The sequence below is a fragment of the Salvelinus fontinalis genome, chromosome 16, assembly GCF_029448725.1.
Source record: "Salvelinus fontinalis isolate EN_2023a chromosome 16, ASM2944872v1, whole genome shotgun sequence".
Classification (NCBI taxonomy): Eukaryota; Metazoa; Chordata; class Actinopteri; order Salmoniformes; family Salmonidae; genus Salvelinus; species Salvelinus fontinalis.
In genome coordinates this window covers 2,423,632-2,449,531 of record NC_074680.1, presented here as the reverse complement: position 1 = coordinate 2,449,531, position 25,900 = coordinate 2,423,632, and the positions used below count along the sequence as shown (strand labels likewise).

At 40.1% G+C, this 25,900-nt stretch overlaps 2 protein-coding genes across 3 annotated transcripts; one reads left to right on the top strand and one right to left on the bottom strand.

Annotated features, from left to right (window-relative positions):
* The first annotated feature begins 1,386 nt into the window (after positions 1-1,386).
* gnpnat1 (glucosamine-phosphate N-acetyltransferase 1) lies at positions 1,387-6,007 on the top strand. The gene is made up of 6 exons (XM_055864148.1): positions 1,387-1,579; positions 3,216-3,379; positions 3,748-3,810; positions 4,046-4,173; positions 4,400-4,461; positions 5,043-6,007. Exons 1-6 carry the CDS (start codon positions 1,572-1,574, stop codon positions 5,188-5,190), a joined length of 573 nt encoding a protein of 190 aa, XP_055720123.1. The 5' UTR covers positions 1,387-1,571; the 3' UTR covers positions 5,191-6,007.
* Positions 6,008-6,088: 81 nt separating this feature from the next.
* Positions 6,089-25,488, bottom strand: LOC129812522 (serine/threonine/tyrosine-interacting protein-like). 2 transcript variants are annotated; one of them, XM_055864146.1, is made up of 11 exons: positions 25,270-25,488; positions 24,556-24,588; positions 24,397-24,450; positions 16,977-17,074; positions 16,810-16,870; positions 16,664-16,700; positions 9,948-9,987; positions 9,757-9,807; positions 7,357-7,429; positions 7,073-7,163; positions 6,089-6,575 (listed from the first exon to the last, which is right to left on the bottom strand). In XM_055864146.1, exons 1-11 carry the CDS (start codon positions 25,327-25,329, stop codon positions 6,502-6,504), a joined length of 672 nt encoding a protein of 223 aa, XP_055720121.1. In that variant the 5' UTR covers positions 25,330-25,488; the 3' UTR covers positions 6,089-6,501. The 2 variants fall into 2 exon arrangements, with proteins under 2 accessions (XP_055720121.1, XP_055720122.1); XM_055864147.1 differs by having other exon boundaries at positions 25,287-25,488.
* Between the last annotated feature and the right edge of the window lie 412 nt (positions 25,489-25,900).

The window sequence follows — 25,900 nt, the reverse complement described above, 5'->3', positions numbered from 1 at the left end:
CACATAAATCACAAGGAATAATAGTGTTTAACATGATTTTTTAATTCATATGTCATCTCTGTACCCCACACATACAATTATCTGTACGGTCCCTCAGTCGAGCTGTGCATTTCAAACACAGATTCACCCACAAAGGCCAGGGAGGTTTTACAATACCTCGCAAAGAAGGGCGGGCACCTTTTAGTAAAAAAAGAGCAGACATTGAATATCCCTTTGAGCATTGTGAAGTTCTTAATGTCAGTTGGGATGGTGTATCAATACACCCAGTCAATACAAAGAGATACAGGTGTCCTTCCTAACTCAGTTGCTGGAGAGGAAGGAAACCGCTCAGGGTTTTCACCATGAGGCCAATGTTGACTTTAAAACAGTTCCAGAATTTAATTGCTGTGATAGGAGAAAACTGAGGATGGATCAATAACATTATAGTAGTTACTCCACAATTCTAACCTAATTGACAGAGTGAAAAGAAGGAAGTCTGTACATAATACAAAATATTCAAAAAAAATGCATCCTGTTTGCAACAAGGCACTAAAGTAATACTGCAAAAAATGTGGCAAAACAATTCACTTTTTGTCCTGAATACAAGGTGTTATGTTTGGGACAAATCCAATACAACACATTACTGAGTACCACTCTCCATATTTTCAAGCATAGTGGTGGCTGCATAATGTTATGGGTATACTTATTATCGTTAAGGACTGGGGATTTTTTTTTCTCAGGATAAACTGAATGGAGCTAAGCACAGGCAAAATCTTAGAGGGAAACGTGGTTCAGTCTGCTTTCCACTAGACATTGGGAGATTAATTCACCTTCCAGCAGGACAATAAACTAAAACACAAGCCAAATCTGCACTGGAGTTGCTTACAAGGAAGACATTGAATGTTCCTGAGTGGCTAAGCTACAATGTTGACTTAAATCTACTTGAAATTTTTTGGCAAGACCTGAATATGGTGTCAAGCAATGAGCAACAATGAATTTGACGGCGCTTGAATCATTTTGAAAATAATAATGGGCAAATGTTGCACAATCCAGGTGTGGACTCTGAGACTTACCCAAAAATACTCACGCCTGTAGTCGCTGCCAAAGTTGCTTCTACAAATGATTGACTCGTGGGTATCAATACTTATGTAAATTAGCTATTTCTTTTTCAATACATTTGCAAAATTTTATAAAAACATGTTTTTACTTTGTTATTATGGGTTATTGTGTGTAGATGGGTGAGAGGGAAAAAAGAAGCTATTTAATCAATTTTGAATTCAGGCTGTAACACAACCAAAAGGTGGAATAAGTCAAGAGGCATGAATATTTTCTGAAGGCACTGCATACGGCTCTTGGTCTGGTCTACTTAGTTCATTGACATCCAATGAAACAGAAAAAATCGGAGTGGGATGTCCCACTTCCTCTTCCGTCTCTGGCTCTAGCATCTCTGCCACGTCATATAGGAGTGATATCAGAAGAATATTCTGTTTCGATCAATGATGTAAACTAGTGATACACTCGAAAAAGGAGATCGATCAAGTATTCATTCATCTCATTCCGATATTTATTCATCTGTACGTGCCCTTACATTGATGTCACCGTAAGTACATTGGCATATTTTCTTGATTTAGCTAGCTACATTAGCATAGCTGAAGAGCAATGTTGTGAAGTGTAGCTAATGTCAGCTAGCCAGTAGATCTCTGATTAATTAATTTAGGGTTAGCTAACTAGCTAGCTATAATAAACATGTTAGCAAGTGTCAGAAAACGGAAAGGTAGTTACTCTCACTAGCTAGCTAAGTTGTTGTAACGTTAGCTTGTCAGGGAAAACATTTGTCAGGAAAAAGATTTTGGTACTATGGAAACTTATGGCAAAGATTTATATAACTAAACCATTGTTCTATCTGTGCTTGTGGCAACATAGTTACTGTGCCTTTTGTAAATAGTGAACATTTTATGACAGCTAGCAGTGGTATAAAAAGTACCCAATGGTCATACTTGAATAAAAGTAAATACCTTTAATAGAAAATGACTCAAGTAAAAGTGAGTCACCCAGTAAAATATTACTTGAGTAAATTGGTTTTAAATATACATAAGTATCAAAAGTACATGTAATTGCTAAAATATATTAAAGTATCAAAAGTAAAAGTATAAATTATTTCAAATCCCATAGGTTAAGCAAAACAGAGGACACCATTTTCTTGTTGCTTTATTTACAGATGGCCACGGGCACACTTCAACACTCAGACATAATTTACAAATGAAGTATTTGTGCTTCGTGAGTCCACCAGGTCAGAGGCAGTAGGAATGGCCAGGGATGTTCTCTTGATAAGTGCTTGCATTGGACTATTTTCCAGTCCTGCTAAGCATTCAAAACGTAACAAGTACTTTTGGGTGTCAGGAAAAATGGTACAAAGTCCATTATTTTCTTTACAGATGTAGTGAAGTAAAAAAATATATATAAATAGTGACGTACAGATACGACTTAAGTAGTACTTTTAAAGTATTTTTTACTTGAGCTCGTTTTACCACAGACCGATAGCAATGAACTAACCTTACTCTTCTAGATTCATCAAGGGAAAGACATAAACACTTCCATAACTAGACCAGTCCTTCGCTGTTTATGAAACAATTCTAGGCAAGACAATTGACTTTGACCACCATCAGTCAGTTCCCTTACTTGGCAAAAGGTGGACGGTAGGCCTAAATTCTTGTTCTATGGCTGCACCCAAGTGTGTCCACATAGTGGGGTAGGTCCAACTCCTGTTACACGTCCTGGATAGGAGGAGAGTATAGGAGGACATATCCTGAACACAATACAGTTGTAATTCAATCCCAGTAAATGGGCAATGGGAGATAAGGAGTTATTTCACCTTACAAAGCCAAGAGGAGAGAATGGTATCAATAAATGATTCATACAAATTCTTCAAGTTGAATGTTAGTCACTCACTGACATTGTCTACCATTTTGGAAACTGCCCTGAGTGTCTTTCAACCCAAAGTTAGACTCATTTTGTTCCTCATTACTATTTTATACCGTATTTGCTCGGTCAAAGTCCACTGTCTGTACATCAGAACTGAATTCGTCATTTCAAAAGTAAACATATTAAGCTAATCTTGGAGAAAGGATTTACACACTATATACAGTTAGTATTTGATTAGTACATACATTTTATTCCCACACCTTTACGTCACAGTTTTGCTAACATTAAACGTGTGTGTGTGTGTGTGTGTGCAGAGCCTGTGGGATGCTGCTGGATGAGACGCCACTATTCGAGCCAGCTCTGCTCCAGGAGCTGGACTGGAGTAGCAAGACAGTGTCCTTCTCTCCCCCAATCTCCCCCTCCCAGCCTGGGGAAGGTCTGGTCCTCAGGCCTCTCTGCACAGCCGACTTCAACAGGGGTAAGGAAGGAAGGGCCACTACAACACACTGCTTTATCTGGGTTGTGTGCATTCAGCAACAACCGGAAGAAAACGGACTGAAGCAGGAACGGTCATTTTGAGTTTTCCGTTGCAAAACCTTTTGCTACAGTGTTCCCTTATGAGCACGACCCTGACTGACACATTCCAAATAATAAGACTGACTTAGCTGAACAACAATAAGAGACTGACTGACTTGTGTATTACAATAGTAGCATTCCTGAAAGTCAGTGTTTTCACAATAAGAGACTGACCTGTCTGGTTCAACAGTCGTGCATTCTATTCTATGTCTAAGATAAAATGTTGAATGTAAGTTTCCTAATAGTTACAATGTTGTTTTTGCTACACAGGATTCTACAAGGTGTTATCCCAACTCACAACTGCAGGGGATGTTACGCCAGAGCAGTTTATTAGTATGTTCCAATCAAAGCCTGGGCATGGCAATACACATTGACTGGTTCATTTTGACAGTGGATTTTGACATGTTCTAAAGTGAATGTATATTCTGATTTTTCATCAATACACAATCATAGAAAACACACATTCTTCAGTAAAAAGGTCCTCAATAAGTGTTTTGCCATATGATATCCTGTCCTTCAGATATAGATGCACACACTACCCAAAATGATCCTGTATATTCTCTCATAGAGAAATTTGAGCACATGAAAAAGACTGGGGACTACTATGTCATCGTGGTGGAGGACACAAACCTGGGACAGATTGTTGCCACGGCCACATTGATCACAGAGCACAAGTTCATTCATTCCTGTGCAAAGGTAGGGTTTACCAACAAGCAATCTACCTTAAACCCTCCCCGGATCTGTGTCAACTCCTTTTTGATTGGTGTACTTGGTCTAATCCTATCGGTCCGTATCGTGACAGACACACACGTAACACTGCATTGATAACAATGGGATATTTTGCTCAAAACCACACGTTTGTCACAATGTTATTCAGCCCATTGAAGACTTCAAAATGTCTGACATTTTGTCTCATTCACAGAGAGGAAGGGTGGAGGAGGTGGTTGTCAGTGACGTGTGCCGGGGAAAACAGCTGGGGAAACTGTGAGTTGTCTCCACTGAGCTTAAAGGAAAAATCCACAACAACAAAAAACACTTCAAATGTTTTGCATGTCAGCAGTCGGTTTGCTTCTTGAAAATCCTATTGACAAGAAGCAGTGTTACTTGCCACAAATTTTAAATTTAACTAGGCAAGTCAGTTTAGAACAAATTTTTATTTATAATGACGGCCTAGGAACAGTGGGTTAACTGCCTTGTTCAGGGGGAGAACGATAGATTTTTACCTTGTCAGCTCGGGGATTCGATCTAGCAACCTTTCGGTTACTGGCCCAACTCTCTAACCTCGAGGCTACCTGCCGCCCCATCATGATGACTTGACTGTTGACATGCAAAATATTTTGGGACTGTATGAACAGTAAACTAATGAAAAAAATACCAAAATATAGTTTGACATAATTGGTAGTCCTTGCCTCTCTTCCAACCCGTTCTGTAATACTAGCTGGTAAACATGGGCGTTACATTTCAGTGAGGTTGTAGCTTTAGCCAACTTGTCTTGCAAAACAAGGCGGGCTATTGTCCTTTGTTAAACTCTTCGTTAACGGTTCTTGTTCTCTCACCAATTTCAGGTTAGTGTCGACCCTCACTCTCCTCAGCAAAAAATTAGATTGCTACAAAATAACATTGGAATGTGCACCCAAGAACGTGGCCTTCTACACAAAGTTTAGCTACTCGGCATCAGACGAGACTTACATGCAGTGTCGATTCTTTGATTGAGCGTCGTTCTCCCTCCCTGGGATTTGACTTGAAGAAATTGGTTCCAGGACATTGTCATATTGGTTCAACATCCCAGGATCCCCCAACGTTCCAAGTCTTCTCCCCACCGTCAGAGCTACCTCACCTGGGGGAGATTTGGCATTGTGTCCCCGGCTTCTTAACAAAGGAATGTCAAGCCAGTCTGGAATTTGGGACATGCAATAAAGTGCTCTCTGCGCTTTATAGGAAACACATTGAATCATTTATTTTTCTGTTTTACAAATGTGAGGGTTTAGTTAATATTTACATGTGTTAATTGCAATTTAAGATTTGCAGACTGGTCCACATGAGATATGCGAAGGCAAGTGAAAAGTCCCACATTGACCATTTGGTAACGGTTTGATATAATTTTTGTTGGATTGATGTAGGGCAGAAAACTTGGGACATTGATTATGCTAAGGTACTGCATATTTATTTTGGGGAAATTTGACAATCACCCACTGAAATTGTATTTTCTGTTCATTGGCAAAGACTTTGATCGCTGTGCCCTTTAGACTAACTGTGCTTGCAACCTATTGGGCAGCACAGAATTGCTTTCACTAGTGATCATGGGTTATTTCAGACCTCAGGAAGTTCAAGTTGTACATAAGTAAAATCATGTATAGGTTTGAGGGAATTCTGTTCTAGAAAATACATAGCTACATTTGGTATGAAGATATGGGTAAATTAATTGTAGTGAAAGCTTATTTATTCAACCTTAGGTTTTTTCAGTTTAGTTTCGGCAACTGGGGACATTTTTACTCTATGTAAAATGCTAATAAATTATTTTTACACTGGTTGTTACTTTGTTGGTCAAAATACAAAAACCTAAACTATTTGGGAGCAATGTGTTGAATGCAAAAAATAACAGTACAAAAGACATGCTAGATGTTTGTTTATTAAGCAATGGGTCGTTAATTCTCTGGCAAGCTGTTTCAATTGTAAACCTGATCTGTCCAACATTCCTAATTCCCTAACATGGGGCTCAGCATTGGGCATTTACTTCCTATTACTGTACCTTACAACTGCCACCTTCTGGCAAAAAATAATTAAAGTATCAAAAGTGCATTATTGCAATACTGTCCCGATGCAAATGCAAAATGCTATAAAACCTTCAGTGCACACAGGTCAAGAAAAACAAGTCACTTATGAAATTGTATCCTTCGGTCTCAGACGTCAGGAAGTGGACCCAATGCTCTCCGACCCCCCTTTAGAAAATGTTTAATATTTAAATTATCAATACAAATGTAAAAAAGTGCACTGTATGTGATGACGGCTATCTGCATAATAAGCCTATCCGTTCTGCTCAGTAGTGACCTGCATTCCCCCAAAATCCTCGTCTTCTTCCAGGCTTCGTTTCAGGCTGCCTGTGAGGTACAGATTGAGTCAAAAATCCGCAAAGAAAGACTGGTGACGAGATTAATAAACTGGAAAACTCAATATCATCCAAACTAAAAATCAACTTAGTAGGATGAAAACCAGTTGTAATTGGGCATATTTGAGTGCACACATTCTGCCCAGTCACTGAACAATAATAATCAGCTACTTTCAATGTGTTGTATTATAGGAATGATCTGACTTGCACCCATTGATTGTACACGAACGTGCTAGGTTGATATGGGGTAGAGAATAACTTATTTTGACATGAATGAAAAACATGAACAATGGTAGCTATGACACAGCCATGTTGAAATGAGCCTTGCTGTTGGAAAGCCACAGAAAGTGTTTGTACATAAGCACCTCCCTCAACTGCAATTGACTTACAAAACTGCCTAGAAAGAAGTCTATCTCAAATGCACCCACGGTGACACAATAAGCCCAGGTTCTTGGAACTGTCACCTGAATGCAAGTTGCACACACTGACCTGGCATTCCAGCATGCAGGGAGAACGATCTGCCCAGCTGTATTGGAGACATCTTGATGGTCAGTTTAGCTGAGTAGATCGCTTCATATTCCTAGAAAACCCAGAGATGGAGGGCGCAACGTTACAAACATTCAGACAGAAATGTCTTGTTTTGAGCAGACATTTATGTATCTGCCAAATTTGTAATGTTGAAACCCATTGAACATCCCTCACGCCATTTTGGTATATCAGTGGTCAGAGCTGTTTGGAAGGTTGAGTCCACAACTTTATACAGAGGACCCTACCTGTAATTGATGCACAAATCCCACGTTAGGGTTGATGCAGAATCTCCTCTCCTGAACGTGGCTGAAAGCATCCCTGCAGAAGAACCAGTAAAATACAGCAGGACATGTGACTAGATCTTTGGTCACCATGCATCTGGACAGCAGCAATACATGGCGTGAACTCATTATAATGTCTATGAACTAGAGCGATATGGACAAAAAAAATCCATATTGCGATACATTTACATTTTGTTTGCAATAATCAGTGATAAATTACAGTAAATACTTTTAGGGAGAGATACTAGCTGGGCGATATGGACAAAAGTAATATTGCAATAAATGTAACTACACTGAACAAAAATATAAACGCAACCATTTCAAAGATTTTACTGAGTTGCAGTTCATATAAGGAAATCAGTCAATTGAAATCAATTCCTTAGGACCTAATCTATGAATTTCACATAGCAGGGGTGCAGCCATGGGTGGGCCTTGGAGGGCATAGGCCCACCCACTTGGCAACCAGGCCCACCCACCGGGGAGCCAGGCCTAGCCAATCAGAATGAGTTTTTCATCACAAACGGTCTTTATTACAGACATAAATACTCCTCAGTGTACACCAACCCACACACACAATACCCCATAATGACAAAGCGAAAACAGGGTATACATTTTTACAAATGTATATATATATTTTTAAAAATACCCTTTACTATGAGACTCAAAATGGAGCTCTGGGGCATCCTGTTTCTACAACTTGATTGGAGTCCACCTGTGGTAAATTCAATTTATTGGTCATGATTTGGAAAGGCACACACCTGTCTATATAAGCTCCCACAGTTGACAGTGCATGCATGTCAAAGCAAAAACCAAGCCATGAGGTCAAAGGAATTGTCCGTAGAGCTCCAAGACAGGATTGTGTCGAGGCACCGATCTGGGGAAGGGTACTAAAACATTTCTGCAGCATTGAAGGTCCCCAAGAACACAGTGGCTTCCATCATTCTTAAACGTAAGACATTTGGAACCACCAAGACTCTTCCTAGAGCTGGCTGCCCGGCCAAACTGAGCAATCGGGGGAGAAGTGCCTTGGTCAGGGAGGTGACCAAGAACCCGATGGTCACTTTGACACAGCTCCAGAGTTCCTCTGTGGAGATGGGAGAACCTTCTAGAAGGACAACCCTCTCTGCGGCACTCCACCAATCAGGCCTTTATGGTAGAGTGGCCAGACGGAAGCCACTCCTCAGTAAAAGGCACATGACAGCCTGCTTGGAGTTTGCCAAAAGGCACCTAAAGGACTCTCAGACCATGATAAACAAGATTCTCTGGTCTGATGAAACCAATATTTAACTCTTTGGCCTAAAAGCCAAGCGACACGTCTGGAAGAAACCTAGCACCATCCCTACGGTGAAGGATAGTGGTGGCAGCATCATGTTGTGGCGATGTTTTTCAGCGGCAGGGACTGGGAGACTAGTCAGGATCAAGGGAAAGATGAATGGAGCAAAGTAGAGATCCTTGATGAAAACCTGCTCCGGACCTCAGACTGGGGCCAAGGATTCACCTTCCAACAGGATAATGACCCTTAGCACACAGCCAAGGCAATACAGGAGAGGCTTCGGGACAAGTTTCTGAATGTCCTTGAGTGGCCCAGCCAGAGCCCAGACTTGAACCTTGTCAAACAAATAGTTTGGCAGCGACACTCCCCAACCAACCTGACAGAGATTGAGAGAATCTGCAGAAAAGAATGGGAGAAACTCCACAAAAATACAGTTGTCAAGCTTGTAGCATCATACCCAAGAAGACCCGAGGCTGTAATCGCTGCCAAAGGTGCTTCAACAAAATACAGAGTAAAGGTTCTGAATAATTATGTAAATGTGATCGTTTTTATTTTTAATACATTTGAAAAACTTTTTTTTGCTGTTTTTGCTTTGTCATTATGGGGTATTGTGTGTAGACTGATGAGGGGGAAATCAATTTAAGAATAAGGCTGTAACACAGCAATGTAGAAAAAGTCAAGGGGGCCGAATACTTTCCGAATGAACTGTATATACTCACAGAAAGCTGTGTATCTCCTCTCTGTAACTAGAACAATAGCTGCATTTTGAACGACGTTCCCATGCTTTTGCTACTCAGAATGCATCGCTCTCTCCTCCGCACGGACCGCGGGGAGACGGAGTGAGTCAGCAGCTAAACAGGGACAGGCAGATACTTTCGTAGCAGGACTCAACACAATGCATAGGATTTTACTGTTGAACAAATTATGGTTTTATAACCATCTACACGAACGCTGTGGAGCAAAATCACCGACATTTGCTTTGGTAAGAGGAAGACGATGTCCGTGTTGGCCATTTTCGGTTTATCATTCCAGCTCTACTCTGAACTAGCTAGCAATAAATGAAGCCTGCTTGGTTTGTTGAACGGTCTTACCTGTATTTTACACCAAATGTCTCCATAAGGTATGCAATAACCAAGGCAGCACTGAAAGAAGAGAGAATTATTTAGATTAAGATTGATACTAATCTTCATCTTTAAGTATCAGGAAGATCAATCGACAAGCAAGCAATTTTCAAACACACGGGATCTGTTCAAAATCAAATATTTTACACGAGGTAACCAACCTTCTTGATATCCCTGCGTTTCCATGAACTAGAACCTTTCCTATGTGAACAAGACAAGGAAAGAGTCAAGATAGATTTCTACGGGGAAATAGTAAGAATTCAAAAGCACTGTTTCGCACAATCCAACAATTATCCAGGTGCAGAGTACAAGTAATGTCACATACAGTGCCTTCAGAAAGACTTTATGCAAATTTTCTTGTGTTACAAAGTGGGATTGAAATGGATTTAATTGTAATTTTTGGTCAATGATCTACACAAAATACTCAAATGTCAAAATAAAACACTATCTACACTAAACAAATATATAAACGCAACATGTAAAGTGACGGTCCCATGTTTCATGAGATGAATTAAAATACAAGTAATTTTCCATATGCACAAAAAGCTTATTTCTGTCAAATGTTGTGCACAAATTTGTTTACATCCCTGTTAGTGAGCATTTAATCCTTTCGCAAGATAATCCATCCACCTGGCAGATGTGGCATATCAAGAGGCTGATTAACCAGCACTATCATTACACAGGTGCACCTTATTCTGGGGACAATAAAAGGCCACTCTAAAATGTGCAGTTGTCCCAACACAATGCCGCAGATGTCAAATTGAGGAAGCATGCATTTGTCAGTGACGGCAGGAATGTCCACCAGAGCTGTTGCCAGAGAATTTCTTGTTGATTTCTCTACCATAAGCCACCTCCAACATCATTTTAGAGAATTTGGCATTCCGTCCAACCGGCCTCACAACCGCAGACCACCTGTAACCACGCCAGCCCAGGACCTCCACATGCAGCTTCTTCGCCTGCGTGATTGTCAAAGGGAGGGGGAGTAGTTGTCTGTAATAAAGTCCTTTTGTGACAAAACTAGTTCTGATTGGCTAGGCTCCCAAGTGGGTGAGCTTATGCCCTCCCCCAGGCCCACCCATGGCCACAGCCCTGCCCAGTCATGTGAAATCCATAGATTAGGGCCTAATTAAAGTATTTCAATTGACTGATTTCCTTATATGAACTGTAACTCAGCAAAATCTTTAAAATTGTTGCATGTTGCGTTAATATTTCTGTTCAGTATAGATTAGTATTCAACCCCCTGAGTCCATGCGTATTACAATCACCTTTGGCAGCGATTAAGATCTTACTGGCTAAGTCTAAGAGCGTTCCACACCTGGATTGTGTAACATTTGCCCATTATTCCTTTCAAAATACTTCAAGCTCTGTCAACTTGGTTGTTGATCGTCGCTAGACAACCATTCTCAGGTCTTGACATATTTTCAAGCAGATTTAGGTCAAAACTGTAATTTGGCTACTCAGGAAAAGTCACTGTCTTCTTGGTAAGCAACTCGTGTAGATTTGGCCTCGTGTTACGTGATTTCATCTCCCAGTGTCTGGTGGAAAGCAGACGAACAGGTTTTCCTCTCGGGTTTTTCCTGTCCTTCACTCCGTTTCTTTTTAATCCTGAAAAACTTGATTACTCGATTACAAGCATACCCATAACGTGATGGAGGCACCACTATGCTTGAAAATATGGAGAGTGGTACTCAGTAATGTGTTGTATTGGATTTGCCCAAACAACTGTATTCAAGAGAAAAAGCTAATTGCTTTGACACAATTTTGCAGTATTACTTTAGTGCCTTGTTGCAAAAAGGATGCATGTTTTTAAATATATACAGTACCAGTCAAAAGTCGACTCATTCCAGGGTTTTTATTTGGACTATTTTCTACATTGTAGAAATAACACATATGGAGTCATATAGTAACCAAACAAGTGTTAAATCAAAATACATTTTACATTGGAGATTCTTCAAACTAGCCCCCCATTGCCTTGATGGCAGCTTGAACATGCTTGGCATTCTCTCAACCAGCTTCATGAGGTAGTCACCTGGAATGCATTTCAATTAACAGGTGTGCCTTGTTAAAAGTTAATTTGTGGAATATCTTAATGCATTTGAGCCAATCAGTTGTGTTGTGACAAGGTAGGGTTGGTATACAAAAGATAACCCTATTTGGTAAAAGACGAAGTCCATACTAGAACAGCTCAAATAAGCGGAGAGAAACGACAGTCCATCATTACTTTAAAACCTCTTCTGGCTGCAGGGTGAATATTGAAAAAACTGGAAAATATGCGCACATTTTCAAACGGCCTCTTAAGAAATTTTTGATCTTACAATATGCATATATTTACTACTATTGGATAGAAAACAGTCTATAGTTTCTAAAAACGTTTGAATTATTTCTCTAAGTTGAACAGAACTATTTTTACAGCCCATTTCCTATCCAGAATTGAGATTTCCAAATGCGATGTCTCTCTTTAAGACCTTGTCTATAAAAGGTCATGTCACTTAGGACCGTAGAAACACGTCACACGCCTTCATCTGGGTGTAATGCGGAAGTGAGAGAAAAAAGCAGTCGAATATCTCTTCCAGGGGCTGAACACAACATCTTCTAGTGAGACCTGCGCAGTTTAATTTTTTTTCTGGGCGCGAGGTAGAACCTGGACTCGGCTCCTGGAATACGCTCGTTAAAGGTGAATATGACCTCTGGCTACGATATTATTTGATACATGTCACAAAATCATCCTAAAGTATGTTTTTTCAATATACTTTAATTATATTATTGCAATTTATTCTGGACTTTAGACGTGATGCTTTGGAAGAATTTTTTGAAGAAAGAGAGATTAGCGCCGCACGACCATTGTGCTTGCTAACCCAAGAGGGAAATAGTTCGTTCTGGAACCCAACTAAAGACTGTACTGGACAATGGACCCCTTTACAACATTCTGATGGAATATCAACAAAGATAAGGACCCAATTTGGGATGCTTTTTCATATATCTGTCGAACTGTGCTATGCTAGCGTTTGACTAGAATCAATGCTGCCGTATGCTAGCTAATGTTGTAAGCTAATATAACGATATATTGTGTTTTCGCTGTAAAACACTTCAAAAATCGGAAATATTGGCTCTATTCACACGATCTTTGTCTTTCATTAGCTATCCACCATATGTTTTTCTGAAATGTTTTATGAGGTGTAATTAGTAGTTGACGTTGGTGTCTGTATTTTCTCTGGCTACTCCCGTGCGATTTCAGACTGTAGCTATGATGTAGCTATGATGGGAGCAGTAATGTAAAACTGATTTATAGCTAAAATATGCACATTTTATGAACAAAACATAGATTTATTGTGTAACATGTTATAGGACTGTCATCTGAGGTAGTTTTTTCTAGGTTGTTTAGGTTGGTTCTAGGTTAGTTAGGTTGGCTTGTGCATGCTACTTGAATCATACTTGTGCTGCTGCTACATGTCTGTCCACTTTTTTATTTGGTGGTGAGCTAACATAAATATATGTGGTGTTTTCTCTGTAAAACATTTAAAAAATCGGACATGTTGGCTGGATTGACAAGATGTTTATCTTTCAAATGCTGTATTGGACTTGTTAATGTGTGAAAGTTAAATATTTAAAAAAAATAGATTTTGAATTTCACGCCCTGCAATAGAGCTGGATGTTGTCATAAGTGTACCGATATCGGGACAGCCCGCCTAACAGGTTTACTTTAAGACATGAAGGTTAGTCAATCCGGAAAATTTCAAGAACTTTGAACGTTTTCAAAATGCAGTTGCAAAGACCAAGCGCTATAATGAAACTGGCTCTCATGCGGACTCATGAGGAAAGGAAGACCCTGAGTTACTTCTGCTGCAGAGGATAAGTTCATTCGTTACCAGCCTCAGAAATTGCAGAACAAATAAATGCTTCAGATTGCAAGTAACAGACATCTCAACATCAACATTCAGAGGAGACTGCATGAAATCAGGCCTTCATGGTCAAATTGCTGCAAAGAAACCACTACTAAAAAGACAAACAAAAAGAAGAAACTTGATTTGGCCAAGAAACACGAGCAATGGACGTTAGACCCCTGGAAATCTGTCCTTTGGTCTGATGAGTCCAAATTTGAGATTTTTTGGTTCCAACCACTGTGTCTTTGTGAGATGCAGAGTAGGTGAATGGATGATCTCTGCATGTGTGGTTCCCACCGTGAAGCATGGAGGTGGTGTGATGGTGCTTTGCTGCCCACACTATCAGTGATTTATTTTGAATTCAAGGCACACTTAACCAGCATGGCTACCACAGCAATCTGCAGCAATACACCATCCCATCTGGTTTGCACTTAGTGGGACTATCTTTTGTTTTTCAACATGACAATGACACCTCCAGGCAAGGAGGAGAGTGATGGAGTACTGCATGAGATGACCTGGTCTCCACAAATCACCCGACCTCAACCCAATGGAGTTGGACCGCAGAGTGGCGGAAAAGCAGCCAACAAGTGCTCAGCGTGTGTGAAACTCCTTCAAGACTTTTGGAAATGCATTTTTTTTAACCTTTATTTAACTAGGCAAGTCAGTTAAGAACAAATTCTTATTTTCAATGACGGCCTACGAACAGTGGGTTAACTGCCTTGTTCAGGGGCAGAACGACAGATTTGTACCATGTCAGCTCGGGAACTTGCAACCTTTCGGTTACCAGCCCAACACTCTAACCACTAGGCTACCCCGCCGCCCCATTCCAGGTGATTACCTCATGAAGCTGGTTGAGAGAATGCCAAAAGTGTACAAAGCTGTCAAGGCAAAGGGTGGCTATTTGATGAATCTCAAATATAAAATATATGAATTACTAAATCTATATTAGTCAACACTTTTTTGGTTGCTACATGATTCCATATGTGCTATTTCATAGTTTTGATGTCTTCACTATAATTCTACAATGTACTTTAAAGAAGAAAAAAAATGTATACCCTCAAATGAGTAGGTGTCGAAAGTTTTTTACCGGTACTGTAAATATTATATACAGGCTTCCTTCTTTTCAATCTGTCAATTAAGTTAGTATTGTGTTGTTGATCCATCCTCGGGTTTTCCTATCGCAGCCATTAACGGCAACTGAGTTATGAAGGACGCCTGTACTGATACACCATCCAAAGTGTAATTAATAAATTCAAAGGGATATTCAATGTCTGCTTTATTTTTTATTCAACCCAATTTTTACTCTTTAATAACTTCTCTAGGATAGGGGGCGACATTTTCAATTTTGGATGAATTGGTGCCCAAATTGAACGGCCTCGTACTCTGTCCTAGATCATATGATATGCATATTATTATTACTGTTGGATAGAAAACACCGAAGTTCTAAAACTGTTTAAATTATATCTGTGAGTAAAACAGAACTCATATGGCAGGCAAACTTCCAAACAGGAAGTGAAAAATCTGAAATGGGTCGATCTGAAAGTCATCGCCTATTCAAATCTCCTATATTTATGGATCTGTATGCACTTCATACGCCTTCCACAGATGTCAACAGGCAGTAGAACGTGGAATGAAGCGTCTAGCATGATGTGGGGCCGGATGAGAGCTATTGGAGTGGGTGGTCAGGCAGATTGCCAGTTCTTGGCCACGCACTCTGGGCATGGGATGTCCTTGTTTGCAATGAGTCATATAGACATGAAGAAATGCTCCGTTTGGGACGTTATTGGATATATGAGAAAAACATCCTGAAGATTGATTCTCAACTGAGTTTGACCAGTTTATTCGATTTGTAATATCACTTTAAGTTTTCGTTCATTAGCGTAAATTTGTATGGACACGTGTACTACACATGCTAGCCAAAGTTGCTAATTCGACAGAAGTAATGGACATTATAAAACAAAACAACGATTTATTGTGGAACTAGGATTCCTGGCACTGCATTCTGATGAAAGATCATCAAAGGTAAGGGAATATTTATGATGTAATTTCGTGTTTCTGTTGACTCCAACATGGCGGAGAATGGCTGAGCGCCGTCTCAGATTTAAAAAATAAATTTAGTAAAAAGTATACCATGCAATAATCTAACACAGCAGTTGCATTAAGAACCAGTGTATCATTAATTATATGTACAACATGTATCTTTCATCAAAGTTTTATGATGAGTATTTCTGTATTTCACGTTGCTCTCTGTAATTATTCTGGCTATTTTGGATGCATTTCTGAAAATGGCGCCAATGTAAAACCACGATTTGTGGCTATAAATATGCACATTATTGAACAAAACATAAATGTATTGTATAACATGATGTCATATGAGTGTCATCTGATGAAGATGTTCTAAGGTTAGTGATTCATTTTATCTCTATTCGTGGGTTTTGTGAAAGCTATCTTTGCTGTGAAAAAATTACTGTTTTTTTGGATATGGTGGTGAGCTAACATAAATATATGTTGTGTTTACGCTGTAAAACATTTTTTTTTAAATCAGACATGTTGGCTGGATTCACAAGATGTTTATCTTTCATTTGCTGTATTGGACTTGTGATTTCATGATATTATATTATTTACCTGTGGCGCTATGCTAGGCTATGCTAGTCAGCGTTTCTGATGACAATGATCCCGGATCCAGGATGGGTGGTTCAGAGAGGTTAACTTAATGCTTGCCATAACAAAGGGGTTGAATACTTATTGACAAGGCATTTTTGAAAAACATATTTCCAATTTGACATTATGGGATATTGTGTGTAGGCCAGTGACAAAACATTAATGTAATCAATAAAAAATTCAGACTAACAAAATATGAAAAAAGTTGAGGGGTGTGAATACTTTCTGACGGCACTGTAGAAGGAAAAGAAGTACCTGCACATTGTTGTATGCTCAGTTTTTTGGAATGAAATTCTAAAAACAATACTCAATCCAATTAAATACATTTTTATTACCTCCGCTTGCTAAACAGCCATCAATAAATTCTTTAGTCTGTGGATAGAGGAGAAAATACATTTAGGCATTCTAACAATAACATGGCAGGTTAGGCTGCAGTACATTGTAACATTACCCACCACATTTAGCTCATGCTGAAACTCACCATAGGGAAATATCTAATTATGTTCTCCACAGGATTGTCGGCAATATCTAAAACGAGGTATCTGAAAACAGAAGAAAGCAGGCCAACATGAATTAGCTGATAGATTGAGTGAGAGATTTCATTTAGCTGAGTTTTAAACACGTACCCATTCTCAGTTTGTTTCTTACCTAAATTTATGTGGGAAGTTGGCCTTTATAAAATTTGCCTCAATATCTTGGCGAACACACACCAAATGCGTTATCTCCTGTCTTTCAAGGATGGAAAGCTAAAAGAGGACAAAAAGGTTCAGTTAACAGCACATTGCACAAACTCAAAAAAGTTATTATTTTATGGCCCAGGACCTTCAACATTTCAATAACTATGTTTTTAGGGCCATCCACCCCGAAGACGCAAACAATAACTATGAGAATAAACTACACAACTAGAAAATGTTGGCGAACATCCACACTAGAGGAAAGGTCATCGTTCTACAGTACACATGTCAATCAACTGATCGACACATCCTACTGGACGCTGTAGCCCTATTAATACAGCCTGGTCTCAGACTAGCCGTAGTAAATGTAAATCTGGCAAACTCAAATTGGTATGTTGTTATGTTTGGTAGGTTACTTAAAAGAGTAACTTGTGAAAAAAAATGGGGGGGGGAAAACATTTAAATCCAGATGTTTTAGGTTTAGTTAGCAGGTGACAATGCACCTTATTTGGCAATGGTGTTGCTGGTGTGTGCAAATGTATTTTCCATGATGCTACCTTGACTAAGCTATTAATGTTACACAATTCTTAAGGCAGTAAGGCACATTTCCGCATATGACCAAATTCAAAGTGTTTGCTTACCGTTTCATACACATCTATGTGCTTTTACAAAGAAAACATATAGGCTATGAGGATTTATATTTGTAGCTACATCCATCGGCACAAGAAATAGATGACAATGGTGACCTAGTCAACACGTATTATTTTTCCAAACTGCTATAACCGATTGTTGGCACAGTCCACTAAATACAGGTGGCTTATAGTTCAATGGTTGTGAGTTCTAAACCCACACGGGGAAGATATCTTCACTTTTTTTATCCTCTCTTCACAATATTCATCCTGTGCCCACACAATTCTAATTATGAAAAGTAAAAGTATACCTGTGAGAGGGGTTGCCCCGGTAGTAGTTGTAGGTTTTTATACAGTACTCAAGACCAGTCTGAATTCATTTGACCATTGGAAAAAGAGTTACTGCGTAAATACTGCAATGTGGGTTGGATTTAATTGAGCCCCTAATCTTCATCTTCAAGGTGATTGCACTTTTCTAAAGTGTGATCATAACCTACCCCAAATTTTGAAATATATATATTTTTAAATGGCAATTCAAACAAAGCCAATATGCGGTGATAATTAGGGATGCGCGATATATCGCTGAACATATCAGTATCGGCCCATGTCTAGTTTAACGCAGATGTGAAAAACCGATGTCAAAGCTGATGTGCATACCTATATAACATAGGTACATGACGCAATGACGGCACGTAAAATGTTGTGCTACATGTGCAACACAGTATTCCTAACTCAGCCCACAGTGTCTGCTGTGTGGATCGAGCAGTCATTTGAAAGAGCAAGAAAATTTCAGCGGGACAATTCCAATGGCGAAATCCATTAACGTCAAGGTAATGGAATTCGTTGCCCTTGACAATCAGTCGTTCTGCCGTGGGATGTTGGCTTTCGCGACTGGTCAAGCACCGGTACACACTAACGTTACCAAGTGCGCCATTGTGCAAATGTTTCCCTACCGGAGTTACACAGTAATAGCGTCACTGCTATTTGCTTCACGACATACTATGGAACGCCGTTTGGCTCTTTGCGTGTCAAGAAAGATACGTCAAATAACACTATTTGACAATAACACTATTTGACGCGTTAAAATAAGCTTTTCAATTGACACGTCAAATAACAGTTCTATTATAGAATGTTGTGTTCAGAATTCACGTGCAAGCCAAGCGCCACCACTACCATCAGTAGCACTGTCAAAGCTGTGCAAAAAAGTCTGCAAACAAGCATACACCGGCCACGAATTATGCGTTTACAATACCGCGTTGGTAATAAAGCATTATTTGTTCAACCGCAACTTCTGGGGTAGCTTGCAAGCTTTAGCTTGGTACCTAGCTAGCTAGCACCAATACAACCAGCCTGAAAACAATGACCAGTAGAAACTGCAGTCATTTTCATTATTCTTAGCAATGATTTAGGAATCCTTGTGAGTAAGTATTAGCTAGGTTGCCACTTGTTGTTCGCAAATTGAAATTGAACTTCAGTTCTTGAACATAAATAGCTAGCCAGCTACTTAACCTTGTTGCCCAAAGCTAACATTATAAGCAGCCAGCTAGCTTCATCTGGCTAGTAAGGCTCGAAATGACCGGTGAAGCTAGCCACAATAAGAATTAGGCACAAGTGGAATTTGCGGTTTGCCTTCAAAATAAGAGTACCTCTTTGAAAGTGATTCAGAAGGTTACAATTGGTGGAATCATGCCATATTTAGACTCGATAATGTTAAACAAAGTTGGAATGTGAAGCGATGAAATGGGGTGTCAGTCTACTTGGTGACACACACAGAACACAACTGTGAAGAGTTTACACAAATATTAGCGTTGTAGCTCTTATCGCGGGACTGTGACTATGTCAAATCATCTCCCCAGTCAGCCTATTGTGTGTATTGACATTCATATTGCACTGTACAGGCTTACCCCATTTCATTGATCCCCAATCCTTAGGTATCAGTCTACTCAATACCCAATATATTTTCCCCCAACGTCCTCCTCAGAGTTATCAGACTTCAAAACATCCACGCAGTATTGTTTTTCCTTTGGAACGGTGTTCAACACACATAGGTTGACAATAAATGTGGCTCAATCCACAGTTGTGTGAATCCCGCAATAAGAGCTACAATGCTAATGTTCTCTGGGTGTCACTGAGCAGACTGATACCCCATGTCATTGATCCACAATCCATAGGTAAGGCTGTACAGTTAAATAAATATGCCCCCAATTTAATTCTAAAGTATAATACATTGTGTGATTTAAACAGATTGTCTTTTGTTGTTTGTATATAACATTCCAACCTCGTTTAGCATTATCTATTCAATTCTGGCATATTTCTAAGATTTGCATTCATTTGCGTCACTGTCAATGACACTTATTTTGAAGGCTAACCGCAAAGTTCACTATGGTGGCTAGCTTCACATAGATGGGTCCGACCACCATTAATCAAATAAGAACTGTCTTATAAATTAGGGTTATTTTAAATGACACTTGGGTTCTGAGAATATGAAATACTTATGCCAGTGAGGGAGAGAGGGTAATGTATAACGTTTACATTATATCAGGTATCCTATTGAAATATTGAGTGCAGGGAAGCGATCACGTGGCAGGCATTGATAAGCGGAGAGAGCCATGGATTAGTGATGGAGGGGGGGGGGGGGGGTCGAGATCAGGTCAGATCACATTAAGGGAAAAATATAAGTTTATGGCCCGCATCACTTAGTGTCCTGCCTAGCAGTAAAGACACAATGTTTGTACAGATGTGAAGGAGGAGACTCAGCCTAGGAGGAATGGTTAAATATCAGTGCTTGTGTGAAAATGTTTTTGTCTAATGCAGCTGTATTGATCGTCTGGGGAAAGCTTTCAGTGACCTTTGAGTTTATTACTCTGAGAATTAGAACCTAACACCTAGCTATATTGTTAGCTAGCTAACTATAGCTACTGAAACAGATTGTCGTTTTGCGATGTTTTTGGGGAAGAACATTGTTTGCATCCATGAGCTAGCTAGCTTCTTTTTTTTTTTTATGACCAGCACTGTAGGTGCGCGAGACAACTTCACCAGCATCATAGTATATGTTTCGATGAATCGGTGTGACATGAAATACGAGTGATAGTGTAATCAATGTGTAATAACTACGTAAAAAAATGAATAAATGCGTTAACTTATGTGACGTGCAGTCATATTCAGGTCCTGATTGGTCAACAAGCTTATTTGAAGTGCATCTTTTTTGACATGCGAAGACCCAAACGGCGTTCCATAGAAATCCTGGTTGAGAAGGAAACGACTGAACAAATGAAACAGCAAATAAGTGAAAGAAATAGGTTTTGATTATGTTTTACTGGTAATGGGGACATCCGTAAATGACAATACAACTTTTTGGTCAGTGGTGTGTGTGTAACCTTTATCTAGGCAAGTGTCACGCCCTGGTCTTAGTTATCTTTGTTTTCTTTATTATTTTAGTTAGGTCAGGGTGTGACATGGGGGATGTTTGTGTGTTTTTTGTCTAGTCTAGGGTGTTTGTATTGTATAGGGGGTTTTGTAGCGTTCATGGGGTTGTGTTCAGTGTAGGTGTTTATGTAAGTCTATGGTTGCCTGGATTGGTTCTCAATCAGAGACAGCTGTCTTTCGTTGTCTCTGATTGGGAGCCATATTTAAGGCAGCCATAGGCATTAGGTAGGTTGTGGGTAATTGTCTATGTTTGACGTTAGTCGCTTGTGTCTGCACTTTCGTTTGTTAGCTTCATGGTCATTTGTTGTTTTGTTTAGTTTGTATTAGTTTCGTGTTCGTGTCATCTTCTCAAATAAATAGAAGATGTATCGATATCAAGCTGCGCCTTGGTCCTCTCTTTCACCAAACGACGATCGTGACAGCAAGTCAGTTAACTTCACTAGGATAGCATTAGGAATTTTGGATGAAAAGCGTGCCCAAACTACACTGCCTGCTACTCAGGCCCAGAAGCTAGGATATGCATATACAGTGGGGCAAAAAAAAGTATTTAGTCAGCCACCAATTGTGCAAGTTCTCCCACTTAAAAAGATGAGAGGCCTGTAAATTTCATCATAGGTACACTTCAACTATGACAGACAAAATGAGAAAGAAAATCCTGAAAATCACATTGTAGGATTTTTAATGAATTTATTTGCAAATTATGGTGGAAAATAAGCATTTGGTCACCTACAAACAAGATTTCTGGCTCACAGACCTGTAACTTCTTCTTTAAGAGGCTCCTCTGTCCTCTACTCGTTACCTGTATTAATGGCACCTGTTTGAACTTGTTATCAGTATAAAAGACACCTGTCCACAACCTCAAACATCACTCTCCAAACTCCACTATGGCCAAGACCAAAGAGCTGTCAAAGGACACCAGAAACAAAATTGTAGACCTGCACCAGGCTGGGAAGATTGAATCTGCAATAGGTAAGCAGCTTGGTTTGAAGAAATCAACCGTGAGACCAATTATTAGGAAATGAAAGACATACAAGACCACTGATAATCTCCCTCGATCTGGGGCTCCACGCAAGATCTCATCCCGTGGGGTCAAAATGATCCCAGAACCACACGGGGGGACCTAGTGAATGACCTGCAGAGAGCTGGGACCAAAGTAACAAAGCCTACCATCAGTAACACACTACGCCGCCAGGGACTCAAATCCTGCAGTGCCAGACGTGTCCCCCTGCTTAAGCCAGTACATGTCCAGGCCCGTCTGAAGTTTGCTAGAGAGCATTTGGATGATCCAGAAGAAGATTGGGAGAATGTCAGATGAAACCAAAATATAACTTTTTGGTAAAAACTCAACTCGGCATGTTTGGAAGACAAAGAATGCTGAGTTGCATCCAAAGGACACCATACCTACTGTGAAGCATGGGGGTGGAAACATCATGCTTTGGGGCTGTTTTTCTGCAAAGGGACCAGGACGACTGATCAGTGTAAAGGAAAGAATGAATGGGGCCATGTATCGTGAGATTTTGAGTGAAAACCTCCTTCCATCAGCAAGGGCATTGAAGATGAAACGTGGCTGGGTCTTTCAGCATGACAATGATCCCAAACACACCACCCGGGCAACGAAGGAGTGGCTTCATAAGAAGCATTTCAAGGTCCTGGAGTGGCCTAGCCAGTCTCCAGATCTCAACCCCATAGAAAATCTTTGGAGGGAGTTGAAAGTCCGTGTTGCCCAGCAACAGCCCCAAAACATCACTGCTCTAGAGGAGATATGCATGGAGGAATGGGCCAAAATACCAGCAACAGTGTGTGAAAACCTTGTGAAGACTTACAGAAAACGTTTGACCTCTGCCAACAAAGGGTATATAACAAAGTATTGAGATAAGTATTTGGTCAATAACAAAAGTTTATTTTCCACCATAATTTGCAAATAAATTCATTAAAAATCCTACAATGTGATTTTCTGGATTTTTTCTCATTTTGTCTGTCATCGTTGAAGTGTACTACCTATGATGAAAATTACAGGCCTCATCTTTTTAAGTGGGAGAACTTGCACAATTGGTGGCTGACTAAATACTGTTTTGCCCCACTGTAATTGGTAGATTTGGATAGAAAACACTCTAAAATAATGTCTGTGAATATAACAGAAGTCATATGGCAGGCAAAAACCTGAAACAAATCCAACCAGGAAGTGGGTTTGTAGTTTTTTTTAAGTGATTGCCTATCCAATATCCTGTGTCTGTGGGGTCAGATTGCAGTTCTTAAGGCTTCCAGTAGATGTCAACAGTCTTTAGAAGTTGTTTCAGGCTTGTATTGTGAAAGGGGATCGAATAAGAGCTGTTTCAACAAGTGGTCAAGCTGAAAGACATTAGTTTAGTCTCGCGCATGAGCGCGACACTCGTTCTCTTTCCTTTCTAATGACAACAGACTTGTCCGGTTGGAATATTATTTAAGACTCATGATATGGTTTAGCCCCATCCTATATCTCTGATATTTTAATCTCCTTACGAGCCAGGACGCAACCGGAGATTCTTTGGCAGGGCCCTGTTGACCATTCCAAAGTCTAGGTTGAAAACAAAAGGAAACCGGGCATTTGACATTAGGGCCCCTAAAACTTTGGAATGATCTGCCAGAGGAGATCAGGCATGCAAATTCAGTGCCTCTCGAAATCCCTGCTGAAGACACAATTTTAGAAAGATGATTTCAAAGTATGATTTTAATAAGCCATCTTTTTCATTCTCCATCCTCCAGTCTTTGTTTCTTTACTACTTTTATTTTATTATATTAAGCACTGTTACTTGTATTGAAAAGCGTTATATAACTGAAGTTAATATGACTTTGGCCTATTCTGTAGGCCTATTTTACATTCAGCAATAAGCAAGAGCAAGCCTGCTTCTCTCCTTGAACAGGCCTAGTATTACAAAAAAAATCTAAAAATAAGTGTCCTATAGCTTTTGTAGCCTATCGCTTTTCCTGGGACTCCACGAAACAAGGAATAGTGGAGAGGGTTGCGTAGCCTGTAGCCTACTGAGCCGGGGAACAGCTGGAGGAGGGAAGATTGAAGAGCGTGTGGACGCTGCTGTTCACTTGAATTAGAACTACTTCACTGTTTATCGTCCTTGGTGTGGATGGCCCTTTACACGTAGTAGGGTCAGTTTGAGTGTAGGCTTTTGTTCCAGCCAAGCAGAAACACACCTGATTCTACTAATCACTTATCCCCCATCGTCAGTCGAGACTGACTTATTGAATGAGGTGTTACTGCTTGACTGGTCTGGAACAAAGGTCTGCACCCACACCTGCCCTCCGCAGATCAGCCACCCCTGTTTTAATTATGGTATACCAACTTACCTTGCTTTTCATAGCAGCTGAGTAGGGACCTAAAAACAGGCCTGGTAGAATTTCCTAACACAATGGAGAAACATGTTTTGGCATCATTATGAGATATGACTCAGCACTTCTGTTGCCCGTTTCAAGAATTCCACTTTGGGGAGAAAAGGGCATAGCTACCTGCATTTCTCGTCTCATTGGATACACCCAGTCCTGTGGAAAATATCAGAAAAGTCAAGGGATGTTAGCTGGCAGGCTAACTAGCTACTTAACGGTATATTTAAGCAATAATGTACGAGGGGGTGTGGAATATGGCCAATATAACACGGCTAAGGACTGTTCTTACACACGACGCATCGCGGCGTGCCTGGACACAGCCCTTAGCCGTGGTATATCGGCCATATACCACAAACCCTATTGCTATTAAAAACTGGTTACCAAAGTAATTAGAGCTGTAAAAAAAAAAAATGTTTTGTCATACCCGTGGTATGCTGATTGGCTGAAAGCCGTGGTATGAGACCATATGAAATACGTTTGACAAAACATTCTTTTTTAAATTACGTTTGTAACCAGTTTATAATAGCAATTAGGCGTTGTGTCGTGCACAACAGCCTTTCGCCGTGGTATATTGGCCATAAGTTACAAACTAACTTAGATAGTTAGCTGACGTTGGGTAGCTAGTTCGCGGAACACATCTGATTTGAACAGAAATATCATTAACGGTCATTTAAAAATGCTTCAGACAAGATTACATTTAACTAACGTTAATCACATTTATCGAGTGAGAGATGACACGTTAGATTAACGTTACGTTCATCTTACACCGGCTGTTTTTGAGTATGCTAACTTGTTCATTTAGCTATAGTTGCGTTAGCTTTGCATGCTAGAATTTACCAATAGGTCCTCCTTACACGGAGGAAGGGACGGGAACTGAAGCTTATTCTCCTCGTCCATCTTGCAGTGTACTCGGGCGCCGGTGCCCCGGCCTGTCGCTCGGTTTCGGTGGTTTGCTAGCTAAAACTGTACAATTGTAGGAGTTTGTTTTGAGGTTGCACATGCGTTTCCGCCATGCTGCTACCTTTCGGATGAGTCACGTGACCCGAGACAACGTCACCCCGTAGACGTTATTCTTCGATGACGTTTAACGGCGGTTGGAATCCAATAAATGTTGCATTACCGCCACCTACTAGACTGGAGGACAACTCCTTTATTCTTTGCTTGAAAAAATATAACTTCTTCGATCACCACGTAGACGTGCTCTTAGCTGCTTTCTGTAAATAAATGGGAATTTCAATGCAGGATCCTTGGAACGTCACTATCCAATTGAAGTTAACATTGAAAATATAGACCCTTTTCTGTGTTTGCAAATGTTGCCACACGAGGGCGATGTGCCCAAGTTGGTAGTAGAACAAGGGGGAGTTCTTGTAGAACGCCAGCATGGCTCCTTGGCGAGAGAGTTGGAGTGAGGTCGGTCTAGAGGAAATGGCGAGTGTGCTTGAATCCGAAAGTGCGGCAAGTGAAGTGG